The 15,911-nt window shown below is 37.6% G+C and overlaps 1 protein-coding gene across 3 annotated transcripts in view; it reads left to right on the top strand.

The window, feature by feature from the left end:
• SAMHD1 (SAM and HD domain containing deoxynucleoside triphosphate triphosphohydrolase 1) overlaps nt 1-15,911 on the top strand; it is a 63,052-nt gene that overhangs the window by 4,360 nt on the left and 42,781 nt on the right. For all 3 annotated transcript variants that reach the window (XM_022592473.3, XM_022592471.3, XM_022592472.3), the window contains exons 2-4: nt 301-367; nt 5,027-5,099; nt 15,202-15,362. In XM_022592473.3, coding sequence (XP_022448181.1) covers nt 301-367; nt 5,027-5,099; nt 15,202-15,362 — 301 coding nt within the window. The remainder of the gene's footprint in view (nt 1-300; nt 368-5,026; nt 5,100-15,201; nt 15,363-15,911) is intronic.

Here is a 15,911-nt window from a genome sequence, read left to right as displayed (position 1 = left end):
ACCACAACAAAGAGTAGCCAGCACTCACCGCAACTAGAGGAAGCCCGTGCGCAGCAACGAAGACCCAATGCAGCCAAAAATAAATAAATTTATTTAGAAAAAGAAATTAAAAATAAATAAAATTAAGACTTTCCAAGTAGCAGTCAAAAATGTGGTACTTGGCACAGTTCGTTGCCAGTACTGGGTGCTCAAAAAAATGTTGATCTGAGTAAATCCTGGTGGATCCAAATTGAAAGAAATCAAAAGCATGTGCTGTGAATATTGAAATCATTCATTTTTTTCCTCCTTTTTCTTCCATAGAGAAGAAAATCACAGGTTCAATACTGCCCTTTCTTGATGAGTCTCTTCTTGAAGACCTTGGAATAAGGTAAGAATGAAAAAATTCACATTGTAGCCAAGCATACTTAAGACCTTTTTATTCACACTGAAGAGACAAAGCCCAAGATTGCTGATATTAAGTGTTCTCATTTTAAATCTGCACAGGTTTTAAAACAGAATACCACACCTGCTGTCTAAGAGTTGTTTTTGTTTGTTTTTGCTGTGCAAATCCTATGTTAAATATTACTAATGATTCCTGTTTTTAAAAATTTTGCTAATAAGCCTTCATGAAGTTTGTAGTGACCAACTTTTTACTCTCAAGTTCAGAATAATTGAATTATACACTCCAGAAAATGTAGAAGAATTGATAGGAAAAAAATGTTGGCAAGAAAAATCAAGGCTACAACCCTATCTTGAGTATATTTCTAGGTCTTTCTAGAGCTACTTAAGGCTGGAATGCTTCCCTGGTATTAGATTTAAAGACACTATCCAAAGTAGTTTGGCACTTTTCAGATGTATGATTTGGGACAATTTATTTAACCCTTCATTTTCTGCACCTGTGAAATGGATAATAATAATGAGACAATGTATGTAGAGTGATTAGCACATGTTAAGCCCTTCATAAATTATATATGTAGGTTGAGATCCCTATATATGACTGGAGATTCTAGGGTCTAGATTTGTGTAAGTCCACTTTAAATATCTCAGTTGAAGATCCAATCAATATTTAAACCTTCCTTAAAGTAGAGACTTTGTTTCTATTAGGGAATTGGCAACAGTGGTAAAATGTGGTCTTTTCTTCTGGAATTCCACTTAGCTAAGTGTTGTTTGTGGAAACAGTAACCAAAGAATCAGAACAAAAGATTATACTGAATTACTTCATGCACTGTTGTTTAGTAATTGATAATGCAAGTAGATTGAGGGAAAGATTACTTTAGAACATTTTACTGACTTTTAATGCGCCTCCTTTGGGTCAGAATCCTTGGGAACCTAATCTTGCCTCTTTCATAATTATGTATCAGCCCCCTCTGTCCCCCCAAAGTCCCGCTTACTACCTATTTCTTATGTATAATAGTAGCTTATTGTTTGAACTGAATGGAATTTTTTCTAATAGAGTTTTGCTTTTAAAGGGAACCATATACTTTGTGGACCCAAATGCTGTTGATTTATTCAACAAATATTTATGGAGGGCTCATTATGCTTTAGGCATTCTTCCAGGAACTTGGGACACATGAGTTAACAAAACAGTAAAAATTCCAAAAGGAACACTATACGTCATGTCTTTTTGTGCCCACCTCTTAACTCTGAGGTGGATTCTGCAGTATCCCTTAGAGCTGTGTTTTCCTATGCAGCAGCCACTACCTATGTGTTAAAATTAATTAAAATTAAATGAAGTGAACATTTTAATTTCTCAGTTATACTATCCATAATTCGGGTGCTCAGTAGCCACTTATGGCTGGTGGCTACCTTGCTGAACAGGGCAGATATAGAATATTTCCATCATGACAAAGTTCTCCTGGACAGAGCTGCCTTTGAGGATTTCAGTGGGATCCGTTGAAGTTGTTCACAGTGGTCCAATGCAACCAACTTATTAATGTACCCTTGCATTATTTTCCCCTCGTTTCCTGTTTCACCTTTTCTAGCCCTCCACTCCATATCCCAGGATTCACATCCAAAATAAATTAACTGTATGCATGCTCTTGTCCTACACTCTGCTTTCTAGGGGGAATCCAGTTTAGACAAGTACTCCTGTATTTCCTCAGTTTCATGATTAATTGATGATGGTAAAAGATTTTTCTAAAAAAATAAGAAATATTGTCATATTAAATGTACACATCAGTTGTAAGAAACAGTAGATTTCAGAAATGATGAAATATGGAAATAAAATCTTATTGTAGTCCAACTATTCTGGCCCAAATCTTTGTTTAACGTATTTACTTTGCCATAGCCTTTGCCAAAACAAAAACACCTCCAGGTTTAGGGTGGCTTTTTAAATATACTTTAATCAGTGATTTTTTTTAAAAAATTAAATATTTTTATTGAGGTATAATTGACATATAATATTATATTAGTTTCAGGTGTACAATGTAATGATTCAATGTTCGTATATATTGCGAAGTGATTACCACAATAAGTCTAGTACCCTCTGTCACCATACAAAATTACAAAGAAATTTTTTTTCTTGTGATGAGGACTTTTAAGATTTACTCTCTTCAGAATTCCCTGGCAGTCCAGTGGTTAGGAGTCTGTGCTTTCACTGCCAAGGGTGAGGGTTCGATCCCTGATCAGGAAACTAAGATCCTGCAAGCTGTGCAAAAAAACAAAACAAAACAAAAAACAACAAAAAAAAGATTTACTCTCTTGGGTCAACAAAAAATTAATCAATATTCGATCTAAAGGAGAAATAGAGAGTTTTATTCAAGCCAACCTGAGGATTATAACCCAAGAGACAGTCTTTTAGAAAACTCTGAGGACTCTTCTGCCTGTTAGAAGTCAAAGGAACAGTCATATACATTTTCGAGAAAACAGATTGTACATCAAAGTGACACACTGACATTTTATGTAAAGTTCACCAAAGATACATAGTCCAGATCTGCACATAGGCACAGTATGTCACCATGATCCCTTACAGGATTAGGAAAGGAAAAATTAATCTTCTAAGGAGTTACATTGTTGGCATCAGAAGAAGGAAAAAAGCATTGTTTTTTACAGTTGAGCAGGCATTCCCAACTTTGAGGAGGTCTGGTTAATGTATAATGCACATTGCACATTAGGGAGGGCCCAGTACAAGCAGGGAACATGTTATGCTTAAATTTTCTTGCCCTGCTTAAAACATAAATTGTATACCATCACTTGGCAACTTTAAACATGCACTACAACATTATTGACTACAGTCATCATGGAGTACATTACATTCCCATGACTTATTTATTTTATAACTGGAAGTTTGTACCTCTTGAAGCCCCTTCGCCCATTTTGCCCACCCCCCCATGTGATTTCTTTATGAATACAGTAGTTTCTTTTTGAGTTCTAATTAAGTGATGAATACTGAGTATCAGTTGAGGAAAAGACTGGGCTGTGAGGTTGGTTTAGGTTTGGTATTATTTTGTGCTGTGATTCCTGGTTATGCTCCACTGTGCAACTATACCTAACCTGTGTCAGTTACAGCTCTGCCTTAAAGTACTTCTTGGAGCCTGGCCTTTCCCTATGCTTGTTATTTCAAACTGATGAGGGTAGGGGAATAGTAAAACACAAGCTGTGCTGCTTTAATGGTTTATCAGCTGTAATGATGCTTCTGTACATTCCAAAAAAATCATTCTTAGATTCTGTAGTTACTGTGGGTCTCGGGGGACAACATAGAGGTCAATTGTAGTACTTCTGGCTCCAAGTCTATCTAGGACTTTTAGCAAAAGATTTACATTTCAGTCTAATTAGCTAAAGGATTGATAAAGGCTAACCCCTTGCCTCCTGCTTCAGCCAGGTACCAGGCTAACATGCCTAGACCAATTAGTAAGTGTAAATGGAGCAAGAAAGTGAATTATAGGATTTTGAGTTGTTTAATTCCTATTAAATTCTTTCTCAAGACTGGAGCATTATGAGTAATTACTAATAGAGGACAATAGGTATAAATGAAGCTAAAACCATATATACTTGATTCATGCATAATTCATACCTGATGCTCATAAGTCAAACTTGGAACTTTGCAACTCATCACTATAAAGAGTTTTAAAAATCCATTCATGGACTGATCACGTGACTGACAGCCACCCCTGCCAAGAAGTCTTATATTGTCCTGCGTTTCCTTTCATTGTATTCTAGACATTTGCATTTGATGTGACTATTTCTTAGTTGATGTAAGCAATAATTATTTCACTTTGAAAGTTATTTTGATATGACAAAGGCTCAGTTTGTCAAACAAATGTAGTCTTCCTATATGTAACATCTTTGCCCAGTTTAGTTAGATAACTTTGTTCACATACTCACCACTTGGTTATACTAATAAACTCCTAGATTCTTGTACTTAAAACACTGCTGATGGGATAAATATTGAATTTAACATCAATAATAATTTCTATAACATCTGTAATCATAGTTAAAATTCTCCTATAGTTCTTGAGGGCAGGAACTGAGTCTTTTGTATCCTCAGTGCCGGACACACTGTTTAATCCCTCTCCAGCCCTGTGAGGGAGATAGTATTATCTCTGTGCTATAGATGAGAACGTCAGTGTACCAAAAAAAGTTAAGTAACTTTTCCAAGATCATATAGATTCCACGTGCAGATGTGAGTCAGTTCTGCCTGATTCCAAAAACCTTTTTCATTATCACTGTGCTCTACTTCAAAGGGACTTACCTATCTTGAGATTTCGCTTACGTGAGCCATGCAAATTTAGGAACATGAGGGTAGATGTTGGCCTCAATTAGGTTAAAATAAGTTTGAAGTGTAAATTGAGCATTCAGTGATATAGGTATGAGAGGTGTTGAAGTCTGAATTTACCAAGAGAGAAGAGGATTGAGGGCAAAAGAGTCTCATGTCTTAGAAGCAAAGGAAGGGAGAGGGTTTCTAATAGGACTATGTTTGAATTATTAACTGTTCCTTTTAATCTGACTTCTATTCTAACAACCTACAGTTGATTATATAGTATTATATACTCCAGGGATTATTATTTAGCAAATAATGATAGATTTGCTTATCCTGTTATAATTTTAGTTCCTATGGGAAGAGAATAAAGCTGCTTAATAATATCCAACAACTGGATCAAACTCATGTTTATACAATGAAGGTAAGAGGAATCTGAGTTTATTATTTTTTTAATATAAAGTGATATAACTCAATTATGTAGAATTCATTTTTAAAAGAATGGAAAGAAATCTCTTTTCAGTAACGGGATTGTGAGTAATGGGTTTTTACTTTCCTAAACTTTCTGCATTTTCTAAAATAGCCACGAGAAAAACTAAAATATCTTAAGCACACAGAAAAGCATAGATAGCCCAGCTTGTCAAATCTTAACATTTTGCCTAATTTGCTTCCGATCTATTATTTTTAGAACAAAATATTAGAAACAGTAGAAGGCCTCGTTTGTACCCCTCTTGAATTCTGTTTCCATCCTTTTTTCCCCAAGTGTTTAATCATTTTCTTGAATGTTGTTTTAGATTTTTACTACATATGTATGTATAGCCATAAACAGGGTATAGTATTGTTTTACATATTTTTTAAACATTTATAAATGGAATTTCATTTTATTAGAAGTAACCTTCTAAGCTTTCATATAATGTTATATTTTTGAGAACTATCCATATCAACACATATAGCCCTAGTTACCCCTTAGTCATAGAATAACTTTTAAATTAAAATTACTGATCAGTTTTGGTGAAATTTTTTGTCAAACAGTAGACCAAAGAACAGATATATGCCTAAAATTTGATCTATCAATAACTGTTTATTTCTTATCCCCCATCCCCTTCCAGACATTTCAAAAGCCCTGTTTTTCACACTCAGTGTCCCAAGAATCATTTTAACCAGCAGTCAACTGCCTCGCTCCCATCTCAGAAATTCTGATTCTGGGAACTTACAGTAGAGACCCAGGAATGTGCATTTTTCACAAGCTCTTCAGGATGGTTCTAATACCGTAATTAAAGAAATGTTTCTTGGTTGGTTGGTGACAGGAAATGTACCACATTGTTTATGCTTTTGACATCTATAGGGTAAGAAAACTTAGTTTCAGACCTGGAAGAGGGGATGGGGTCTCATTCCCCTTTTACACAGTCATCTTTTGCACTTTTCATCAGAGGTGTTTTATGTATTGAGTTGTCTCAGATCCTATGAGCACATGAATTTCAATTTTACTGTTACAAGTTAGTCTGCTTATTTTTCATTGAAAATCGTGTTTGAAGATATTTAATAAGTGTGTTTGGTTCAATTCTACAAGAATCTTCTTTTACAGACAAAGTAGTTGTTCTTAGAGCAAATCTGTTATTTGAGGAATGATCAAATCGCAGCCCTTTTTGAAAATGTTACCTAATATTAAAATACGTCATTTTTACGAAGAAGTAAATAGAAGAATCACTTACCAAAGGTGATATCTAAATATTTTGTCCTGCAATTGGGAGACAGTTGCTGTCCTGCATTCTTTTTTGTCCTTTCTCAATAGCAGGAGCATGGGTGTTCTCATCAGGCAGGGCAGAGATAAGATGAGTTTTCTTCATTAGTTGAGATCCTCTCAGATAATCTCTGAGGTCACATTTTCACAGTTTGCAACAAAAAATCCTTTTGAAGTAATTTTCAAGGCAGTCAGTAGTTTCATTTGCCCCCTTTTATTTATTTTTTCTATTTTTCATTAAAAACAAAATTGTTTAACCTCATATGTAAACTATAGTCATTGAAAATAGATCTTAAAGCTACTAAGTACTTGAGTCGGTGAGTCACTGTCTAGTAATGAAATTGATACCTTTTTTGACCTTAGCTTCATCAGCAGTACAGTTGAACAAAGAATTAATTCCTACCCTAATTTGGCAGCTACCTTTTTTTTTAACATCTTTATTGGAGTATAATTGCTTTACAATGGTGTGTTAGTTACCTTTTTTAACCCTTTTTTTTAAAAATAAAAACAGCTTTAGTGAGATATAATTCACATACCTTGCAATTCATTCATTTTATTTTATTTTATTTTATTTTTTATTGAAGTGTAGTTGATTTACAATGTTGTGCCAATCTCTGCTGTACAGCAAAGTGACTCAGTTACACACAGATATATTCTTTTATTCACTCAATTTAAATATACAAATCAGTGTTTTTTAGAAAGTTCACAAGGTTGTTCCGTCATCACCACAATCTAATTTAAATTGTAACAGTTCTTTATATATTCAGGATACAATTCCCTTATTAAATATATAATATGCAAATATTTTCTCCCATCCTCTGGATTATCTTTTTACTGTCTTTTTATTTATTTATTTAGACCACATCATGAGGCTTGCGGGCTCTTAGTTCCCTGACCAGGGATTGAACCTGGGCTCCCAGCAGTGGAAGTGCAGAGTTAGGACTGGACCACTGGACCTGGACCACCAGGGAATTCCCTATATTTTTAGTTTAGTTTAGTTTTGTTTTTTTAATCAGTATTGCTTCTTTGTAAATGTATTTATTTATTTATTTTTGGCTGCATTGGGTCTTCGTTGCTGTGTGCAGGCTTTCTCTAGTTTCGGTGAGCAGGGGCTTCTCCTCATTGTAGTGCATGGGCTTTTCATTGCAGAGCACAGGCTCTAGAGCACAGGCTCAGTAGTTGTGGCACACGGGCTTAGTTGCTCCACAGAATGTGGGATCCTCCCAGACCAGGGATCAAACCCGTGTCCCCTGCATTGGCAGGCGGATTCTCAACCACCATCCCACCAGGGAAGTCCCCTCTTTTTAGTTTCTTGATGGTGTTCTTTGGAGCACAAAAATTTTAAATTTTGATATAGTCCAGTGTATCTATTTTTGCTTTTGTCTCTTATGCATTTGGTGTCATATCTAAGAAACCATTGCCTAACCCAAGACTATAACCTCTTATTCTTGGCTTAGTTTTCTTCATGCTAAATTTAGTTCAATTGGCCTCTGAAACCAGGAATTGCATAATAGTGAGGATGAAGTGCAGTGTTTGACATAGTAGGCACTAATTTGTCAAATGTATTGGTGATTTTTTTTTTTTTTTTTTGGCCATGCTGTGTGGCTTTGGGGATCCTAGTTCCCTGATCAGGGATCTAACCCGTGCCCTCCCCACAGTGGAAGCGCAGAGTCCTAACCACTGGATGACCAGGAAAGTCCCTGATCTTTTTAAAACAGAATTTTAAAACAGTGAAATGTCTACCTAATATGTGTGAAATTATAGAATCACCACCTCTGAATCTTCTTCTGAGGGTTCCTGTTCCCCTTTCTTCAGGGTAGAACTGACCACTCCTTCTTTTGTTTCTTTTTCCCCATTCTCTTTCCCCACTACTCTACAAATAGATTCTATTATTTTTCCTGGGGGCAGGAATGGTAATTATTCATCCCTCATCCTCAGTGGTTGGCATATACAGAAGGCAATAGAATTGTTTCATCCTGCTTGGCTAGTAACACAACAGAATATCATATACCTTTAAAAGTGATAAGTAAGTGGACCATGTGACTATAGAAGGAGTAGATTATATTAAATAACACTGGGAGACACCAGCTCTGAGACACCCTGGGCACCTTAGCCAGGCACCCAAGGATCTGGCCCCGCTCACCAGTGGGCTGACACAAGCTTCAGGACAGCCCTGATCCTACAGCCAGCTGTGTCAGGAACCAGCCCCACCCCCCCAGTGGTCTGACACCAGCTCTGGGACCCCTGGGTCCTGCAGCCAGAGACCCCAGAATCCAGCTGTGCCCCCGCCATTGGGCCAGCACTAGCCCCAGGACCCAGTTTTACCCACCAGTGGGTGGGCACCAGTCCCAGGAGCTCCTAGACCCCGATCCTGCCCACCAGAGGGCAGACACGGGCCCCAGGACCACTGCAGCCCCACAGCCTGCCCTGTCAGGACCCAGCCAACACATCAGCAGTCCAGCAGCAGTCCTGGGGCCCTACCTCCGAACCCTGCCCACCAGTAGGCCAGCTCCAGCTCTGGGGCACCTTGGGTGCCTCCGTCAGCAGCCCTGGGATCCAGGCCCACCCATCAGCAGACTGTCAGCTTCGGGACCCCCAGGGCCCTGCATCCAGAGACCTCGGGACCAGCTCCACCCACCAGTGAGCTGGCAGTAGCCTAGGACCCACCCTGGGCCCTGCGCCTGCCCACCAGCAGGCTGACAACAGCCCTGTGACGCCCCAGCCCCTGGACCCACCCATTAGCAAGCCAACACCAGCTCTGAGGTACTTTGGACTCCTCAGCCAGCCGCCCTGGAATTTATCCCCACTCACCAGCAGGCTAGCACCAGCTTTGGGACACCCTGGAACTCACAACCAGCAGTGTTAAGAACTGGCCCCACCCACCAGCAGGCCAACATCAGATTCAGGAACCTCAGCCTCACAGCCACTCATCTCAGAACCTGGCTCTGCCCACCAGTGAGCCAGCATTAGCTCCAGGATCCCCTGGGGTTCTGCAGCCAGCCACCTTGTGACCCGGCCCTGCCAACCAGTGGCTAGCAGCCTCCACACAAGGTAGGGCCTGGCAACCAAGCAAATTGGGGTGCCAGCCATGCTTATCAGACCACCCACAGTAGTCAGCCCACCACAACAGAAGGACCCATGCAGCTCACACTGGGGGCATCCCTAGAACATATAACCCTAGTGACCAGAGGGGAGTGTGCTGCTGGGACACATAGGACGTCTCCCACAAAAGGCCACTTCTTCAAGGTCAGGAAACATAACCAACATATCAGATACATAGAAATAAAAACAGCAATTTAGGCAAAATGAGACAATAGAGGAATATGTTCCAAACTAAACAAGACAATAGAGGAATATGTTCCAAACTAAATAAAATATGTTTATTTTATTTGAACAAAATAAAACCTCAAAAGAACTAAGTGAAGTGGAGATAGACAATCTAGCTGATAAAGAGTTCAAGGTAATGATAGTAAATAAGATCAAAGAACTCAGGAGAAGAATGGATTCACAGAGCGAGATGTTAGAAATTTTTAAGAAAGAGTTAGAAAATATGGAGAAGAACCAAGCAGGGATGAGGAATACCATAACCGAAATGAAAAATACACTAGAAGGAATCAACAGTAGACTAAGAGAGAATATTAAAAGCAGCAAGGCACAAGCAACAAGTTATGTATGCAGGAACTCCCGTCGACTATTAGCTGACTTATTAGCAGAAACTGCAGGCCAGAAGAGAGTGGTAGAATATCAAGAACCAAGAACCTACCTGGCAAGGTTCTCAGTAAGATTTGATAGAGAAATCAAGTTTTATAGATAAGCAAAACCTAAATAAGTTCATCACCACAGCCAGCTTTACAAGAAATGCTAAAGGCACTTCTCTAAGCAAAAAAGAAAAGGCCACAACTAGAAACATGAAAATTATGAAAGTAAAAAGCTCATTAGTAAAGGCAAATATACAGTGAAGGTATTCAATCAACCACCTACAAAACTAGGAGGAAGGTTAAAAGGCAAAAGTAAAATCATCTGTATCTGCAGTAAGTAGTTAAGGGATACACAAAACAAAAAGATGTAAAATATGACACTAAAAACAGGACTCATGGCAGGAGGGGAGTAAAAATGTAAGGTTGTTAAAAGGCATTTGAGATTAAGAGATCAGCAACTTAAAATAATCATTTATATATATAGATTGCTATATATAAACCTGGTAAGCACAAACTAAAAACCTATAACAGATACATACACAAAAAAGAGAAAGGAATGCAAACATAACGCTAAAGATAGTTATCAAATCACAAGGGAGGAGAACAAAGGAAGAAGAAAGGAACAAAAAAGAACTACAAAAACAACCCCCAAACAGTTAACAAAATGGCAATAAGTACATACCTATCAATAATTACTTTAAATGTAAATGGGCCAAATGCTCCAATCAAAAGACATGGAGTGGATGAATGGGTACAAAAACAAGACCCTTATATAGACTGTCTACAAGAGACTCACTTCAGACCTAAAGAAACAGATAAAGTGAGAGAATGGAAAAAGATATTCCATGCAAATAGAAATCGAAAGAAAGCCGGGGTATGCATGTAACAACTAAAAGATCCTGCATGCCGCAACTAAAGATCCTGCGTGCCATGACGAAGATCCCGTGTGCCGCAACTAAGACCCAGTGCAGCCAAATAAATATTAAAAAAGCAAAAGCAAAAGAAAGCCGGGGTAACAAAAACTTAGACAAAATAAACTTTAAAACAAAGACTGTTACAAGAGACAAAGAAGGACACTACATAATGACCAAGGGATCACTCCAAGAAGAAGTTATATAACAACTGTAAATATATATGCACCCAACATAGGAGCACCTAAATACATAAAGGAAATATTGACAGACATAAAGGGAGAAATTGACACAATAATAGTAAGGAACTTTAACACCCCACTTACACCAATGGACAGATCATCCAGACAGAAAATCAATTAGGAAACACAGGCGTTAAATGACATATTATACCAAATGAATGTAACAGATATATAGAGAATATTCCATCCAAAAGCAGCAGAATACACATTTTTTTTTTTTTGGCCATGCCGTGTGTCATGTGGGATCTTATTTCCCTGGCCAGGGATTGAACCCGCACCCCCTGCAGTAGAAGCTCAGAGTCTTAACCACTGGGCCTCCAGGGAGGTCCCAGAATACACATTCTTTTCAAGTGCACATGAAACACTCTCCAGGATAGATCACGTTCTAGGCCACAAAACAAGTCTCAGTAAACTTAAGAAAATTGAAATCATGTCAAGTGTCTTTTCCGACCACAATGCTATGAGACTAGAAATCAACTTACAAGAAAAAAACTGCAAAAAACACAAACCTGTGGAGGCTAGACATGCTACTAAATAACGAATGGATCACTGAAAAAAATCAAGGAAAATATCAAAAAAACTTGGAGACAAGTGAAAATGAAAACACAGCAATCCAAAATCTAAGGGATGCAGCAAAAGCAGTTCTAAGAGGGACCTTTATAGCAATAAAAACCTACCTCAGGAAAAAGAAAAATCTCAAATAAGCTAACCTTACATCTAAAGGAACTAGATAAAGAAGAACAAACAGAACCCAAAATTAGTAGAAGGAAAATGGACAGAAGACCTGAATAGACGTTTTTCCAAAGAAGACATACATAATGGCCAACAGGCAGATGAAAAGATGCTAAACGTCACTAATTATCAGAAAAATGCAAATCAAAACCACAGTGAGATATCATCTCACACCTGTCATAATGGCTATCATCAAAAAGCCCACAAATAACAAATATTGGTAAGGGTGTGGAGAAAAGGGAACCCTTGTACACCCTTGGTAGGAATGGAAATTGGTATAGCCACTGTGTAAAACAGTATGGAGATTCCTCAAAAAACTGGAAATAGAACTACCATATGATCTAGCAGTTCCACTCCTAGGCATATATCTGAAGAAAACACAAATGCTAATTTGAAAAGATACATGTATCGCAATATTCATAGCAGCATTATTTACAATTGCCAAGATATGGAAGCAATCTAAGTGTCCATCAACAGATGAATGGATAAAGAAGATATATATATGCAATGGAATAGTACTCAGCCATAAAGAAAGAGTGAAATTTTGCTATTTGCAACAACATGGATGGACTTGGAGGGTATTACTCCTAGTGAAATAAGTCAGAGAAAGACAAATACTGTATGTTATCACTTATGTGTGGAATCTAAAAAATGAAACAAATGAATATAGCAAAACAGAAAAAAACTCAAGAATAATAGAGAACAAATGAGGGGTTAGCAATTAGGAGAGGGAAGAGGGAGGGGCAAAATAGAAGTAGGGGATTGAGAGGTACAAACTACTATGTATAAAATAAGCTACAAGGATATACTGTATGGCACAGGGAATATAGCCAGTATATTATAAAACTGTAAGTGGAGTATATTCTATAAAAATTTTGAATCACTATGTTGTAACCTGAAACTAATATAATATTTAAGTCAACTATACCTCAAAAAAATACTGCAGGCACAAAAATAACAGATTATATACAATGATCAGAGCTCTACTCAGTACTCTGTAATGACCTATGTGGGAATAGAATCTAAAAAAGAGTGGATATATGTATAACTGATTCACTTTGCTATACAGCAGAAACGAACACAACGTTGTAAATCAACTATACCCCAATAAAAATTAATTTAAAAAAGTGATCAAAACATTTTAATATCACATATACACACTAAGGGTTGCAAAGGGAATATGAAATTGACTAAATAGAATTTCTAGTTTCGCAAAGCCCAATGTTAGGGGAGTGGTTTAAAAATGTTGGTTCCTCAATGAAATAGAGCCATTACAGTGATAATTATTAAGATTTGTAAAAACATGAGAAACTGTTCATGATGCATTTTGACCTGAAAGGAGAGTGTGTGTTATGATACTAAGTTAAAAATAATTTTCATTGAGGTCTTTTAAAAACAGTTATTAACCATTGAAAAATTGACAGTGAAGTCTTTTAGATCTTTAAATGGATTAAAAGTAGATTATAGGAATTTTCTTTCATAATTTTTCAAAATAAAATAGATTCTTGGGACTTTCCTGGTGGCGCAGTGGTTAAGAATCTGCCTGCCAATACAGGGAACACGGGTTCAAGCCCTGGTCTGGGAAGATCCCATATGCTGCGGAGCAACTAAGCCTGTGCACCACAACTACTGAGCCTGCACTCCAGAGCCCACGAGCCACAACTACTGAGCCTGCGTGCCACAACTACTGAAGCCCACGTGCCTAGAGCCCATGCTTCACAGCAAGAGAAGCCACCGCAATGAGAAGCCCATGTACTGCAACGAAGAGTAGCTCACACTTGGCACAACTAGAGAAAGCCCACGTGTAGCAACTAAAACCCAACACAGCCAAAAATAAATAAATTAATTAATTAATTTAAAAGATAGATTCTCATTTGTTTCGTGGTTACATTGATCTTGTATAAGGGAGAAATAATAGACCAGTATATGATTTTCATATATTTAAAAATTGTGCAACTTTTTCTTCTCTGATAAGGACATTCACAGGGTTGAATTACAACATCCTTCTATTCCTGAGATACTTTGACATCATTCTTGGTGTATTATTAAAGATATACTTGGTACACTGTAACTATAATAGCTTGTTAACATGTATTACTTTGCAATAATGTTTCAACAGTAGTCATTCAAAATGTGTCTGAGTTCCTACTCTGTGCCAGGAACTGTGCTGTTTGATGGGTTCTGAGAATATGGCAGTAAATGAGGCAGACAAGGCCCTTCACCTCCCAGAATTCCATACATTTTTTAGGAACTTCATGGAACCATTTGAAGCAGTTTGAAAATCATGGATTAGATCATTTATCATGTTTCTTTTTTTATTCTGAAACATTCTTTTTAAAAGACAGTTATGGACAATTAAGAAAGATGTTATCTTTATTTAAAGAAACATAGAGGAGCATTAAATCTTCACCCATAGGGCTTCCCTGGTGGCGCAGTGGTTGAGAGTCCGTCTGCCGATGCAGGGGACACGGGTTCGTGACCCGGTCCGGGAAGATCCCACATGTCGCAGAGCGGCTGGGCCCGTGAGCCATGGCCGCTGAGCCTGCACGTCTGGAGCCTGTGCTCCGCAACGGGAGAGGCCACAACAGTGAGAGGCCCGCGTACCGCAAAAAAAAAAAAGATCTTCACCCATATTTGAAGCCCCTGCTTAAGCTTAGAGTAATGAATAATTATGAAATGTATGTTTACTAAGTGTAAGTACTTCTTAGAGACATTAAGTGCTGTAGAATTTTATAGTACTTCCTGCCTATGATTGTTTACTACGTGGTAGGAGGTTTGTTTTTTTTTATGAAGGATTATAGTTATGGGTAGATACATTTACAAAAAAATTAGACACAGTGCCTGTGGTAAAATAGTGTATGTGATCTGAATGAGTGTGTTAAATGAGTATGTTTAACTTGAATACCAGACTAACTTACTAAAGGCTAATGAAATCATATACATAAAAGAAAGATTGAAATCTTTACCCTTCTGTTATTAGAATCCATTAATCCATTATTAGAATCCATCAGGTCCAATATACTTGCTTTGTCTGGTAGTGATACCTAAATAAGGTAAAGATATTCATAACTTGTCGTTTCCCTTAGTATTATTCTTACTTAAAAATGAATAGCTTTGACTTTGCACTGTAGATAGGAATGACTGGACAAAAATTTTAGATGGTGTTATGTATTGTTATTCACATTAATTTATAATTTTCTAGGTGATTAATGATCCTATCCATGGTCACATTGAATTTCACCCTCTTCTCATCCGAATCATCGACACACCTCAATTTCAGCGCCTGCGATATATTAAGCAGTTGGGAGGCGGTTACTATGTTTTTCCAGGAGCTTCACACAATCGATTTGAGCATAGTCTAGGGTAAGAAGGGTATTGGGGTGGGGAACTTATAGTTATTAAGTCCCTTCTCGGTCACATCGTATCTTTTAGAAAACAAATAGTTTTATAAAATGGTAATAATAGCCTTATTTTTTTTAAGAGCCTTGTTTGACTGCGACAATCAATATTTGATTTTTTTTCCTTTGGCCGAGCCATGTGGGATGCAGGATCTTAGTTCCCCAGCCAGGGATCGAACCCGTGCCCCGTGCACTGGAAGCGTGGAGTCCTAACCATTGGACTGCCAGGGAATTCCCAATAATATCCTTATTTTATTGATGAGAAAGTTGAAGGTTTGATTTACCTTGCTCTACTTTACTTATTTTATGTATTCTTAGAAGCCACCTCAAATCCTTCCTGGAAAGAAAATGAAAGTGCCTGGCAGGACTTTTAGATGAAACATTTGTGTTTAAATATTATTTAAAAGTTAATAGGGTTGGTTACTGATATAATTAACTTTGTAAGTTTGATTATTTAATTTTCCTACATTTCCTATTTAGTCTTATACATAATTACCCTTTAAAACCACATCAT

The sequence above is a fragment of the Delphinapterus leucas genome, chromosome 15 (genome assembly GCF_059928025.1).
Source record: "Delphinapterus leucas isolate spDelLeu-1000000601 "Yukka" chromosome 15, BTC_Dleu_Yukka2, whole genome shotgun sequence".
NCBI lineage: Eukaryota > Metazoa > Chordata > Mammalia > Artiodactyla > Monodontidae > Delphinapterus > Delphinapterus leucas.
The sequence above is the reverse complement of the archived record's forward strand: the minus strand, read 5'-3'. Positions and strand labels throughout refer to the sequence as shown.